The sequence below is a fragment of the Peromyscus leucopus genome, chromosome 18 (genome assembly GCF_004664715.2).
Source record: "Peromyscus leucopus breed LL Stock chromosome 18, UCI_PerLeu_2.1, whole genome shotgun sequence".
Taxonomy (NCBI): Eukaryota; Metazoa; Chordata; class Mammalia; order Rodentia; family Cricetidae; genus Peromyscus; species Peromyscus leucopus.
Window position 1 is genome coordinate 47,405,118 of NC_051078.1, and position 13,935 is coordinate 47,419,052.

General features: G+C 43.4%; 1 protein-coding gene across 2 annotated transcripts in view; it reads right to left on the reverse strand.

Annotated features, from left to right (window-relative positions):
- Syn3 (synapsin III) overlaps positions 1-13,935 on the reverse strand; it is a 439,566-nt gene that overhangs the window by 338,696 nt on the left and 86,935 nt on the right. For both annotated transcript variants that reach the window (XM_028883656.2, XM_028883658.2), the window contains exon 4: positions 1,811-1,902. In XM_028883656.2, coding sequence (XP_028739489.1) covers positions 1,811-1,902 — 92 coding nt within the window. The remainder of the gene's footprint in view (positions 1-1,810; positions 1,903-13,935) is intronic.

Below are 13,935 nucleotides of genomic sequence, written 5' to 3' on the forward strand. Positions count from 1 at the left end.
CTCTCTGAAGTTCAGCTCCTGTGGTCTACCATTCTCATTTCTGCTAATTCCTGACACCAGTGCTAGTTAATTTCGACCATGTGCTAGCTATCGTAGAAAGAATTCTCTGAAGAACAGCCTGAGAGTGTGTTCTTTTATAAAGGTTCTCTTATACTTCTGGCATGCTTGCAATGAGCAGGCATCAAGTTCAATGCCCAAGGCTTCCTAGGCCTCACTTCAATCTGTGAGGGCTCAGCTACCTTGGTTTCCTGTTCACCTTGAAGGTGGAGTCTGGTGGGATCTCAGTTCATTACTCTCTCATACAAGTGGTGCTGAGGGTTGACTTCTTTTCCCCTTCCCCTCCCTAGCCTTTTAAAGCCAATCTGGGGCACCTGGCACACAGTCAGTCCAAAGCCACGGCGGCTTCACACAGTCAGTCTAAAGCCACAGTGGCTTCTGTCCTCATGTTGCTTTTCCCATCACTGTGACAAATGACCTAATGAAGCAACTTAAGAGAGGAAAAGCCGATTTTGGAACAGTTTCAGAGGGATTTCAGCCCATCATTGTGAGGAAGGGATGGCCTAGTGGCTTGTGGGAGCACCTGGAACTGATTCTCACACTGTAGCTGGTCAGGAAATGGAGGGAGCTGGGTAGAGCTGGGTAGACCTTAAGACCCACCTTGGTGACCTACTTCCTCCAGCTTGGCCCCACATCCCAAAGATTCTGCTAACTCCTAAAAAAGCATTCACCCAAATGAGCCTGAGGGGGCCATTTCACATTCAAATAATAACAATTCTTTTTTATCTTTCTGGGCTTCCATTGTCCCATTATTCTCTCCCTGGTAATCCCCGCTGCCATGCCAACTCTCTGAAGGCTTCTAAGCATTACAATGACTGGAAATTAGTTTTTAGTGGTGGCCTACTGGAAACAGGAAGCCATGCAATGTCTTCCCTGCACTAAGGAAACACGCAGTAAATGATGATTGCATTAGCCAATCATTCCACTTCCCCCAACCATGCTCCATTGCTTGCCTGTATTTATCTTCATGGCTGCTTTTAACTTGCAGAATTCTCATTTCTGCAGCCCAAGAATACCCCCGTCCTACCGTTTGACAAGATGCTGAACATATACTCCCTCCCCCCCAGATCTTTGTTTCTTCTTCTCATCTAGATCTGAGCACCATCCCTTACTCACTTAGATCCTCACATATTGGCCTGTGCATCTCTTTCCCACAGCCTAGCCACATAGGGCTGAATTTATGGGATTCTTATCTCTCCTGTGGACATGTACTTGTCATTTCTGACTTCCAAGGAATTCCTCACTTCCTCTCTAGCTCAGCACACATCCTACACAGATTTCTGGAAAATCTGATAACCAGGGGCTCCACTCTGAATGCTTAATCTTCTGTGCCACTGGGATGGATTTTGTTCCTTCTGCTAAACCTTTACGCTGTGGACAGGCTGCTCTCCCATGTACCAGTTCACGGAGACTTTGGCAGCCTCTGGCTGCAATGCTGCTCTCTCCACATTGTGTTTAAGAAACAGAGCTACAGGAGCTAAACCCTGGCAGGACAGAGTCACAGCTCTACAACCAGAACCCAGACCTTTCGCCCCAAGCCCAAGCCTTCCTCCTGGACATCACAGGTGCTTCCCCTGTATTTGTGTCATTGATCATTTCTGTTACTGGGGCACCTGGGACTCTGTGGCAATCATCTGGCATGGGGATGCACACGTGGCACCTGAAAGTGGCCACATGCAGCAGGCAGGCAGGGGTGGAGGTGTCTTTGTGAGGTTTTTTTCTATAAATACTTTTGTATCTCAGGTCTGCTTACCTCACAATTTTGGTGCCATTTCTCACAACTTGCATGTCTACCATGCAGCCTCCGGTAACATAAGCAGCCAGGTTCAGCTCGGAGAACTCAGCCTGGAGGAGAAAGCAAAACAAAAGAAGCAGGCATCAAACACCAGCAGGGCAGGACTTTTGTGATTGCTGTATACTTCTATTATTATCCAGTGCACATTCAGGCCTCATCTGTGGGAGCCCACAAAGGTTCTCTAGTGAGATCCGAGCTTGCTTTACAGCAGGGCTGCACTAGAGGATGGCTGGACCATGTGCAGGGTTACCAGGTATCTGGGATGGTCTATACTTGCTGTGCTGGGGGAGGTCTTTTGTCTCACCCCTTGGCATTCCTCTAAAAAGCCCTTTAGTAGAGACAGAAGGGGCTGATGGGTTGAGACCCAGGCTCTCCCGAGGCTATCCTGTGTTTCTATCTGTCTCTCTCTATATCCTTCTATCTACAAATTCCTCATTTCTCCCTGCTCAAGAGTACCCTCGGGGAGTAAGAGGGAGCTGGTCTCCCTCACTCATCTCAAACTTAGCAATGGAATTTTTATCTCCCTCTTCAAAAGGAAGCCGAGAGGCAGGTGATATGCTCAGGATCGCAGGATGAACACATTGAATTAGAACCCATGAGTCTCTGGTTCAAGGCCCCACTGTCGTAACTACAACTCGTTTCTGCCTCCTTGGAAGCAGAAGAGGCCACTCTTACTCTGACTAGAAGATGCCAATGTTAACAGGTTGATTTCAGCCTTGGGCTGTGCAGTTTGTCAGTCTCATGCCTCTGATTACTTGGCTCTTCAAATTACCTGCCCAATATCCCTTTCTTAGTAATGACCTCTTCCCTTACTCCATACATGTAGCTTCAGTGGAAATACTATGTTTGCGTCATTTTGGTCACTGTTGATGGGCAGGCATCTGATGAAAGGTGAGGGAATGATAGACTCCTATCTGAGAAGTTAAAACTACTAAGCAAAATGTAGTGTTTTGAAAGAAAATGGCCCCCAAAGGATGTGGCACTTTTAGGAGGTGTGGCCTTGTTGGAGTAGATGTAGTCTTGCTGAAGGAAGTGTGTCACTGTGTAGGACAGCTTTGAGGTCTCATATATGCTCAAGCCACGCCCAGTGAGAAGACCATTTCCTGTTGCCTGCATGTCAAGATGTAGGAATCTCAGCTTTGTCTCCAGCACCATGTCTGCCTGCATGCCACCATGTCTCTCCATGACAATGGATTAAACCTCTGAAAATGTAAGCCACCCGGAATTAAATGTTTTGCCTTGTAAGAGTTGCTGTGGGCATAGTGTCTCTTCAGAGCAGTAAACACCCTAAGACACAAGACATGAAGTTTGTTTCTAGGGGGGTGTATCTCTTTGTTCTTTGTTTTGTTTCTTGACATCGGATAGGCAAGCACTCTGCCAACTGAGCTATATCCCCAGCCCAAAGGTGGTTTATATCTTTAATGCGCAAATCTGGGTGCTACTTGGGATCATATTTATTGCTAGCTGCATTAGGGAATTATAGAAAACCAGAATGTTGGAAGTTGAAGAACAAGAGAAAGTGGGATAGGGAAGGATGAGAGGAAGAGTAAGGAAAGCTATATCACAGTCACCAAGAGAGGGAAAGAGGGACAGAAACAGAACAACACTCTTGATGTTCCTGTCCAAATTTTGATGTATACTTTTGTGCTTACTCATCTGTTTAAGACATTAGTGAAATTCTATTGCTTTCAATTGCTTGTGGAATAATATGTATCTCTGGTCACACTGTATGTTCCTTGGAGATGATAGAGGCTTGTTATAATTACCTCTATCAGAATCCTAGGATGCTGTAATGAAGATCCACCCTTGGGTGGCTTAAATGGCAGAGATGTACTCTATAGTTCTGGGCTAGAAGTTCAAAATTAAGGTTCTGGTATGGCTGGTTTCTTTTGAAGGCTTGGGAGGGTGGGTCTACTCCAGACCCCTTCTCTTGGCTTGAAGAGCACCATTTCCCCCTGAATCTCTTATCATCTTCTCAAGGTTTGTCCCTGTCTAAAGTTCCCCTTTTTATAAGGACATCAATCATAAGCACATGGTTACTCTAGTGACCTTGTATTTGCCTGACCTTTTTAAAGGTTCTCTCTCCAAGTAAGAACACAGTCTGAGGTACAATAGGTTGGATTTGAAACTATGATTTCTAAAAAACATTAATGTATTTATCTCTTCTTTAAGAATGTCATATATGGGGCTGAATAGATAGTTTAGTGGTTAGAGTGTTATTGCTTTTTCAGAGGACCCAAGTTTGATTCTGAGAGTCCACATCAGGTGGCTTACAAATACCTGCAACTCCAGCTCCAGGGGATCCAATGTCATAGACTCACACACATACTCACAATTAAAAATAATATAAAATGTAAAAAGAATGCCATACATGTACACAATGCATTTTGATCATATTCACTCCCTTTAAATTCTCCCAGAACCCCCAACACACATTCCCCTTTCAACATCATATCCTTTTCATTCTTAAAAATTTGTAACCCACTGCATCTAGTTAGAGCTGCCCATACACACATGGGGATAGGGGCAGCCACTGGAGCATGGACAGCCAACCATGGGCCACACTCCTGAAAAAAACCTGTTTCTCCCTTAGCAGCCATCAGCTGCCAATAGCTCTCTCTGGGTGTGGTCTCATGAATCCCTCCCCCATCCATACAGTAATGTTGATTGGCTTGATCTTGTGTAGCTCAGGCAGCCACAGCAGCTGTGAATTCATGAGTACAATGGCCCTGTCATGTCCATGTCCAGAAACGTTTTCACAGCAGTGTCACCCCCCTCTTCTATGATGTTCACCTTAGGGAAGTGTGATACAGAGATGTCCCATTTGGATCTGGGCACTCAATAGTCACACACACTTTGGAATGTGACTAACTGAATCTCTGTGTTAACGGATGTCCACTGTAACAAGGATCATGCCTAATGAGGAATGAGAACCGCACTAACCTACGAATATAAGGTTAAGAATTTAGAAGGCAGATTGATGCTATTTCCATTGAGAAGAATAACAGAAGTAAGGCTCCCCCTAGGGTATATGATCTTCCCAGCCATTGGGTTCTTGGCCAGACTTACAGTACCAGGTCTAAGTTCCTTTCTGTGGAGGGACCTTCAATCCAAACAGAAAGCAGTTGGTTACCCACATAGCATTCATGCCACTCTTGCATCAATGGGCACATCTTACCAGGAGTTGTTATTAAAGCTCCGAGTTCACAGCTAGCTAAGATTTTTGATGACTTTTCTCTCTCCCTCAATAGCCTGTACAGCACCTCTGGCATGATGAAAGATATTCAGCAGGAAGGAAGCTTCTAGGTTTCTCTTGTTCTGTGACCAAACTGTGTAGTGTCTTCAGCAATGAGTTCTTCACATCAAGCTCAGGTGGGTAGCCAAGAGTAATGGCAATTTTCTGTATTGTTTGTGGGGGATGAACAGGAGGTATCCCACACCTGGCCCTGTTCTCTTTGTCAGCCTATGAATTTTAGTGATATATTAAAAGTAATAATACCAAAGTGCTTTATTCACAGGAGCAGCCAGAAGCCTTTCTTTGGATCTAATGAATCAACATAACTGTTCACATATACATATATTCAGTGCTCATTACATGGTCTAAGTATTTCACACATATAAATCTACATAACCCTTATCCAGGTAGGAAGAGAGAGATTAGATATGTGCAGGATGCCACACAATGGGTAGCAAAGCCCAGGATTTAACCCCAAGCGGTGTTCTCTAGGGACTGTGCATCTGACCATTTACACTCTATTGCCTCTCCCTGAGGCTGCATGAGGCCACATTAATGCTTAGAGATTGTAGGGATTATAGTGTTTTGAATAAGAATGTCCCTCCTAGGCTCATATATTTCAACCATTGGTCCCAGTTGGTAGCACTGTTTGGGGAGGTTTAGGAGGTATAGACTTGCTGAAGGTAGTCTGTCCCTGGGGGTGGACTTTGAGACTTTAGAGCCTCACATCACTTCCAGTTTTCTCTCTCTGCTTCATGCTTTCAGTTCAGGATGTGAGCTTTCAGTTTCTTGCTCTGGCCACCATGCCTGTCTACTGCCATGCTTTCCTCATCATAATGGACTCATATTCTCATAAGCCAAAATAAACTGTTGCTTCTATAAGTCACTTTTGGTTGTGATATTTTAGCACAGGAACAGAAAAGTAAGTAATATGGGGGACTTAAAAATCATTTAAAGAGAACAAGTTTTTAGTCAAGGAAAATATCATTTTGTAAAGATCCAAATGTATCGATCACCCTGGAGCCATTTATGAGGAACTGTGACAAAGAGCCTGGCTGTCTCTCCAGATGGCATTAGAGAAAACCAAGAACACTTACGTCTCTGCTTTAATTAATAACCTCATTATGTTGTTGCAAGGTGAAAAGAAAAAATCATTGCTAATGAGCCCACATTGGTAGACTGTGGTAATAACCTAGCTATTATGTCTGATGCCTTCCAAATGCAGCTCCAGATTGCTCAAAATACTTAATTGGCAACATCAAGGAGAATTTTTAAAAAGCTACTGCATGTGTGTGGCAGGGAAAGAAGTTAAAAGGAAGTTGCAAAACAGGAAAGCTGGTCATTAGATATGTGAAGAAAAGGAAAGAACTGAGAGGGGTGAAGATCCAGGGGTTGTCTTGCTGCCCAGAGGGAGAAAGAAATTCCTGGATAAAAGACATGTTCAGGCTTTGAGAGAAAAGTTAGAGGTCGGATCTGTAGGTTGGTCCCCTTCACGTGCTCTAGCAGTTCACAGATAGGGTGGGTGATGGGGTGGCCAACTCACAGCCCTAGTTCTGGACCTGGGTGGTAGCTGGGTTGGTCAGCTCAATAGTTTTCCCTCATCATCACTACCCAGACGAGCTCCCCAGCACTGCCTTGGCTGGCTCACCCAACGCACCTACAGAAAGGAGCAGGGCCAGTTCTCCTGCTCTTGGGCCCGCAGATCCAGGTCCCCCTCATTCATATTGCTAGAGCCAGCTCTACTGTTTTGCCCAGGTAAGGTGCAGGGCCCTCTCTCCCAATTGCTGTAGGGAGCATAAGAGAGGGGTGGGCAGTGTCATCTTTCCCACTCTAACACCCTTAAGGTTGGCTCACCTGCAACCCAACATCAGGGTCAGCTCTAGTGTGCTGCCCAGGTGGAGTGCAGGGCCTACTCTTATGTGTGTCTCCATGACACAAGGCAACAGGATATCCATGAGGAGCTCCAGTGAGAGCTTATTACCAGTGGTGTAGCAGAAACTGGAGGCCTCAAGCCAGACCAATGACTCAGGGCAGTGAATACTTGCAAGTAAACATGAACAGACTAAAGGGTAACCTGTGTGTCTCAATGCGCCACACTACAGCTTCCATGACAAAATTCTGCTTTTGTTTTTGTTTGGTTTTTGGTTTTAAATTTGTTTTTGGTTTGGTGGGGAGGTTGTAAGGGCAGAGGACAGATGTGAGGAGATGGGGAGATAAGTGGAATTGGAATGCATGATGTGAAACCCACAGAGAATCAATAAAAGTTAAAAGAAAGGAAGAAAGAAAGTTAGAGGTTGGTCTTATATAAGTTTGCATGCCTAGAGTTATTGCCCAGCCGTGGATTATAAACAACAATTATAAGGCGAACACCTGGGTCATAGGACAAGACTCTGTTGAAGCACACACAGAGTTTAGGAAGCAAAGAAAAAGGGAATTCCTCTGTATTTAACTTTCTAACTCATCAACACAATGGAAATGAACAGAGAGGTACCCAAGCCCCTCTCCATCAACATGGCTCACTGGTCGTGTGGTAGGATCTAAAAGAGTGGTCACCTTGAAAGAATATCATTGTTCCCATTCAGACTGCAATGGATAAGATGCTATTCCCCAGAATGATATACCCAAGTCCTAATCCCTGATTAGGGAATTGGGAGCCCTTTTAGGAAACAATTTTTTTCTTTTTCCAGATGTGATTAAAGTGACTATTGGAAGAGATCATCTTAGATTCAGGTGACAAGGCCTGAGAGAATCAGATAGAGGGGAGAAGTCATGTGAAGAAGAAGATAAGACACTAGAATGATGAAGCCACCAGCAAAGATAGCCAGGAGAGACTAGTAGGCAGAGGGAATCAACAGAGATTGTCCTGAAAGCCAAGGATGTGGGACAGCCTGCTGAAATCTGATGAAGACTATCTAACATCTAGATCTACAGGCTATTTGTTGTTTTAAGTCTCCTAGTTTGTGTTAATTTTCCATGGCAACCCTAGGAGACAAATAAAATAACTGAGAAATGAATATGATTTCAGCATCGCAGGCAAAGCCAGAAAAGACCTCCAAAGGCCAATGTGGCCACTCTCTCATCTCCACCAGACACATGGACTCAAGCATATAAACATGCACAGTCTCTTTCTCCCCCTTCTCTCTCTCTCTCTCTCTCTCTCTCTCTCTCTCTCTCTCTCTCTCTCTCTCTCTCTGTCTCTCTCCCTCTCTCTCTCTCCCTCTCTCTGTAATATAGTAATTACCTGTTTTACAAAAGTTTTAAGAGTAACTTAAAATTTCTGCATGAATTAACATTTTAACCTCAATTTTTTTCAATTGTCTTTTCTGTGATTTTTTAAAAAATGTTACACTTGAGGCCTTGTGGTACAGATTCATTTGTACTCAAGAAACTGCATGTGTATGTGAGCCACTCAATACACTAATCAATGAGTTTCGTTAAGTCCTCCCTTAAAAATTTGTTTTAGCACCTGTAAAACAGAGATAACAAAATAATATGTACCCCTAAGATTTTGTGATGGTTGAAATTTCTGAGACAATTAGCATGTGGCTGAGACACCAGGCTTCTGTGAAGAGCTGCAGTTATGGTTGTCTCCGAGTATTTCATTGTCTTAGGAAGAGTGAACTGAAGGGATGAAGAATGGGAGAACTCCTGGGTGTGGTGCATATCTCTAATCTCAGGACACAGGAGGCAGAGGCAGGCAGATCCTTGGGTTTGAGCCCAGTCTGGTCTACAGAGCAGGCTCTAGGACAGCCAGAGTTACACAGAGAAACCAAAACTAAAACCAAATGGTAGAACTAAAAAGCAGCAATCTCTTCAAGCATTTGTGCCACACAACGTGACTGAATTTTGAATAACCAAGAAGACACACTTCTGGGTGAGTCTGGGGTTATTTCTAGAAAGATGTAACCAAGGACAGAAGACCTACCCTGAATGTGGGTGGAACCATCCCATTGGTTGGAGTTCTGGATTAAAACTAAATGGAAAAAATGAGCTGAGTGCTGTCTTTCTCTTTTCTCTGTCTCCCGATCCACCCAGATATGAGCAAACAGGCTTGTGCTTCTGCTCTCACTGCCAAGAGCATCTCCTTCCCTACCATGATGAACTATGCCTTCACACTGTAAACAAAATGAAAACTCTTCCCTGTCTTCAGTTGCCTTTAGTCAGATATCTGGCTAAGCAATGAGAAAAGCCACTAATACACAGACCTTGACTCATGGCTATAATAAACTACTAGATACTATTTATAGGAGCATCTTATCCAAGGGAGAACAGACAAGACACATTTCAGTTTTCAGCCATCCTACAGCAGGCATTTCAGGACGGGAGTTCCTGCAGAAATGATGCAGTTATCCCTACAACCATTCAAGGTCACTGCTTGAGGGAGTCCCCTTGGCTGTAAAGCAGTATAAGAAAACTCACACTGAGCTCAGCCATCACTGAGTTGAGGACACCAAGACTGAAGCCCAGGAGAGACACTGTGGGTAGAATTTGCAGGTAGTATATAGTTACACAGAAAAAGAACTCCATAAGGCAGGATCCCAAGGTCTGTGGCCAAGGCTGGGGGATTAGGGAATGGGACAACACATCAAACATCAGTAGGCTCAACAGTGTGCAGAACCCACACAAACCTGGGGATTGTTCATGTGCTTGGTGGTTGTGGTGTAAAGACCTTTTGTGATATGTGAGATGAACCAGATTCTCAAGACTTAGCAGTAGGACGGAGTCACTCCTGGACTAACGTGCTTTGGTACTGGGATGATGGACACTGTGACTGCAGTTTGCATTTCTTGAAGGTTAGCAGAACTGGGTACTTTTCTTGATCGCTAATTAGAAATTCAGATACACTCTTCGATGAAGTATCCAATCAAGACTTATCCACATTTGTATTTCTGTTTGTAACTATTAATTTGTCATATATATGCTGAATATAGTCTGGCTTGAAAATTTCAAAAATTAGTAAGTTATAAAAATATATTCTCTATAAACATTTTATTGATGTACTTATCTGCACTTATGTTCTTCCATTCTGTATCTTATCTTTTAACTTTCTAATTTTTTAAATGTAAAACACTTATGCATACATATATGCATAGTGTAATTTAATGATCTTTTTTTCTTTTTTTTGAGACAGGTTTCTCTGTGTAGTTTTGGTGCCTGTCCTGGATCTCTCTCTGTAGACCAGGCTGGCCTTGAACTCACAGAGATCCGCCTGCCTCTGCCTCCTGAGTGCGCCACCACTGCCCGGCATTTAATGATCTTCTTAAGGTTAGCTTTTTCATTATTATTAGTACAAACCTTTGCCTATCCCAAGACTATATAAACATCCTGCAAATCTTTCTTACTAGAAACTCTAGTTTTATATGTCATATTTAATCCTGTGATCCACACAGAATTAACTTTTATTATGATATAAAGGTTCAAGTTTTGGCTTTTCCATTTGGTTAGCAACATTTTGCCACCATTTGCTGAAATGATTTTGTGTGTGTGTGTGTGTGTGTGTGTGTGTGTGTGTGTGTGTGTGTTTCTCAATAGACCCACACCTGTACCTCGGCCGAACACCAAATTATTTCAGTTGTGGCTCTAGTTTTCTTTTTGTGGCAGTATGGGACGTAGAATTCAGGGCCTCACATATGCTAGGTAAGTGCTCTACCAATGAATTGCATCTTGATCTCTTTTAGTTTTGTGATAGGGTCTCACTAAACTGCCCAGTTCACTGTGTAATCCAAGGACTGGTATTGCACTTGTGATCCCTGACCTCAGCCTCTCAAGTATCTGAGGTCACAAGCCTGTGCCAGGAGGCCCAGCTACCTCTAAAGTCTCTGTCCTATTCTGTGATCTATGCCTATCCTGTTTTGAGTTGTCTCTGTTATTGTCATTTTGGAGGGAGTCTGGGCAGTGACCAATTGTGTAAGATGAAAGCCACCCAAACAGAAGAAAATACCAAGGCAATATAGGTTGACCACTCTGTTCCTTCAATTTATAGACTTCTTACATGGCCACTTTATAATACACAGACACCAGGCTACCAGCTGACCTCAAAGGCTCTGTCCTGAGAACACTGGTCAGATGCTTCCCTAATGATCCGGCTGACTGAACATGCTTGGCTTTGTATCTGCCCACCGTTGCAGCTAGCTCTCTCAAAGATCTGCCACTCTTAAAAGAGTCAATGAACATTAAGAATTCCGATTGAGCATCAGCCATGTTAAATCAATCTTTAACAACCGAATGTGATCTCTAAATATTAGGGGAGGTGAATAGGTGAGGGAGCAAGCCCACCCATTACTCAGTCATCCTCTGGACTGAGAACAGGTGTGTATATCATCCACTACTACCATGCTCACACACCCTGGAAGAAGTCTCTTGGCTTTATACATGAAATTTCAAGTTTCACCCTAGTTCCAAACATCATCTTCCTTTTTGCCTTGCTGAAAGTGTAAGCCAATGTTCTTGTGACTAAGTAAGTTACTTTTATTTCTTGCTACCCAGGGCACATAAGAGTTTTTTTTTTTTATTTTTATTTTTATTTTTATTTTATTTTATTTTTTTTTATTTTCCAGAGCTGAGGACCAAACCCAGGGCCTTGTGCTTGCTAGGCAAGCACTCTACCACTGAGCTAAATCCCCAACCTCCTTTTTTTTTTTTTTTCTTAAGGTTTATTTTATTATTTACTTTAATGAGTCTCTCTGGGTGTGTTTTTTTACTTGTGTGTGGGTGCCTGAAGAGGTCAAAAAAGGATGTTGGGTCTCTGAAACTGGAGTTACAGGAAGTCATGAGCTACCCAATGTGTGTGCTGGCCTCTGAAAGAGCAGTAAGCACTCATACTCACTCAGCCACCTCTCCAGCCCTTCCTAAAATATTACTTTGGAAATGAATATACCTTTCAGTTAATGCTGATTGTTAGAATTCTATCTTAGGAGAGAAAACAACTTTGTGGTACATTTGTAAGATATGAACTGGAGCCAGGCAGTGGTGGTGCACGCCTTTAATCCCAGCACTTGGGAGGCAGAGCCAGGCGGATCTCTGTGAGTTCGAGGCCAGCCTGGGCTACAGAGTGAGTTCCAGGAAAGGCGCAAAGCTACACAGAGAAACCCTGTCTCGAAAAACCAAAAAAAAAAAAAAAAAAAAAAAAAAAAAAATGTGAACTGGAGACATCATTAAGAACGGTAGGTGCTAAGTCTTTGATCTGTAGATGGGCTGTATAAAGGATAAACACGTTTATGGTTATTTGTTATTCTTTTGAAAAGCTGCTGGGAGAGGTTTCCATCATTGACACCAATGACACCTGAGCTTTCCTGCTTGATTATAATCTTTATTAAACATATGCATGAAGAAAGGGAGAAACAGTGGAGAGAGATCAACCTTGAACTTTGGATTAGTGCTCTAAGACTGAAATTTGACATTGACCTTTGGCTACGGTCTCATTCTTGCTTGACTTTAATTTTCTTTATCTTTAATCTGGAACACTGTAAATGAAAGACAATTATCTCTTTCATTTTATATAGTCTCTTTCTCAACCAGAGTTCTTCAGTTACCACCCCATGACAAAGTATGTTATGATAGCAACCCTGACGAGAAAAGCACACCAAGCAAGAATATACTTTGTGAAGAATTGTTCACTGCTTTAGGGTCAGATTTGACACACCTGAGGTGTTAACAACATTTCACCAATAAACTATTACTTTCATAACTTGAATGTGAATGGGGTTGTGTTTGGTCTTGATGATCAACTTGAAGCCGTTTTGAATCACCTGGTGGACACACCTCTGAGAATGTTTCTGAGGACATTTCCAGAGAAGATTAAATGATGGGATAACCACTTTCAAAGTGGGTGCCTTCCAATGGGCAGTCCATGTACAAAGAGGCCTGAAGAGAAAGCAGCGCTCCCCTTCTGCCTCCTCTCCCTGAGCAAGTACATCTGTCACTGCTGATACCATCCTCTGTGGCCATCAGATCCCAGGTTCTTCATCCTTTCAACTCAGACTAAATATCAGCATTTCTTTAGTGACCTTCCAGGCCTTTGGTGCTGTACTAGTATTGCCAAGGCAACCAGTTTTACATATTGAGCATCTCTCAGGTTCTCAGCCTCTCGAGTATTCAGAAAGCCATTGTTGGGCTCCTAGGTCCTGGTGTGTAAGCCAATCTAATAAATGCCTTTCCACAATAGGTATACCCTATTGGTTCTGCTCACTTAACTTTGCCTGCTGTCAGTGGGTCCCACATCTGCTAAGCAACTTGCCTTTGGGGACCGTACTGCCAGAAGTTCTGGATAACAGTGATTAGGAAACTATTTCTTGGCAGATATGGGGGGTGGGGGATGCTTAAGATAAGGGTCAATGAAGAAAAGCATAGTTGAGGACATGGGGCAATGAGGCAATGGAATGGTGACATGTCATTTGTTGCAGAGACACTGAGTCCATGGGTAAGTGCAGTAGAAGACAGAGCTAGAATGCTGGGATGGAGTTCAGCTCCTGAAGCTTTGGAACTCCCGAGGAAGGGGCGTGCCTGCTGCTCTCTGTCATATCCATCTGCTGCAGCTGGACAGATTGCTGTAGGTTTCGGGACTTTAGACAACACAAATTCATCTCATTGCTCTGTAGGTCAGAGGTGTAGCTTATCTTGGCTGTTCTCTCTGTTCTGTTCCACACAAGGTCAAAGGTAAGGTGATGGCCAGCTGGGCTCTGACTGGGAGGCTCAGGGAAGAAGCTGCCTCTGAGATGTTGAGAGAACTCAGTTCTTACTAACTGAAGGACTGAAGTGTTCACTGAATTGATCTGTGTGCTACTTAAGATGTTGTTCTCCCTGCCATGCCAGAACCTCTTCCTTCCTCTCTTCCTTCTGAGATAAGGTC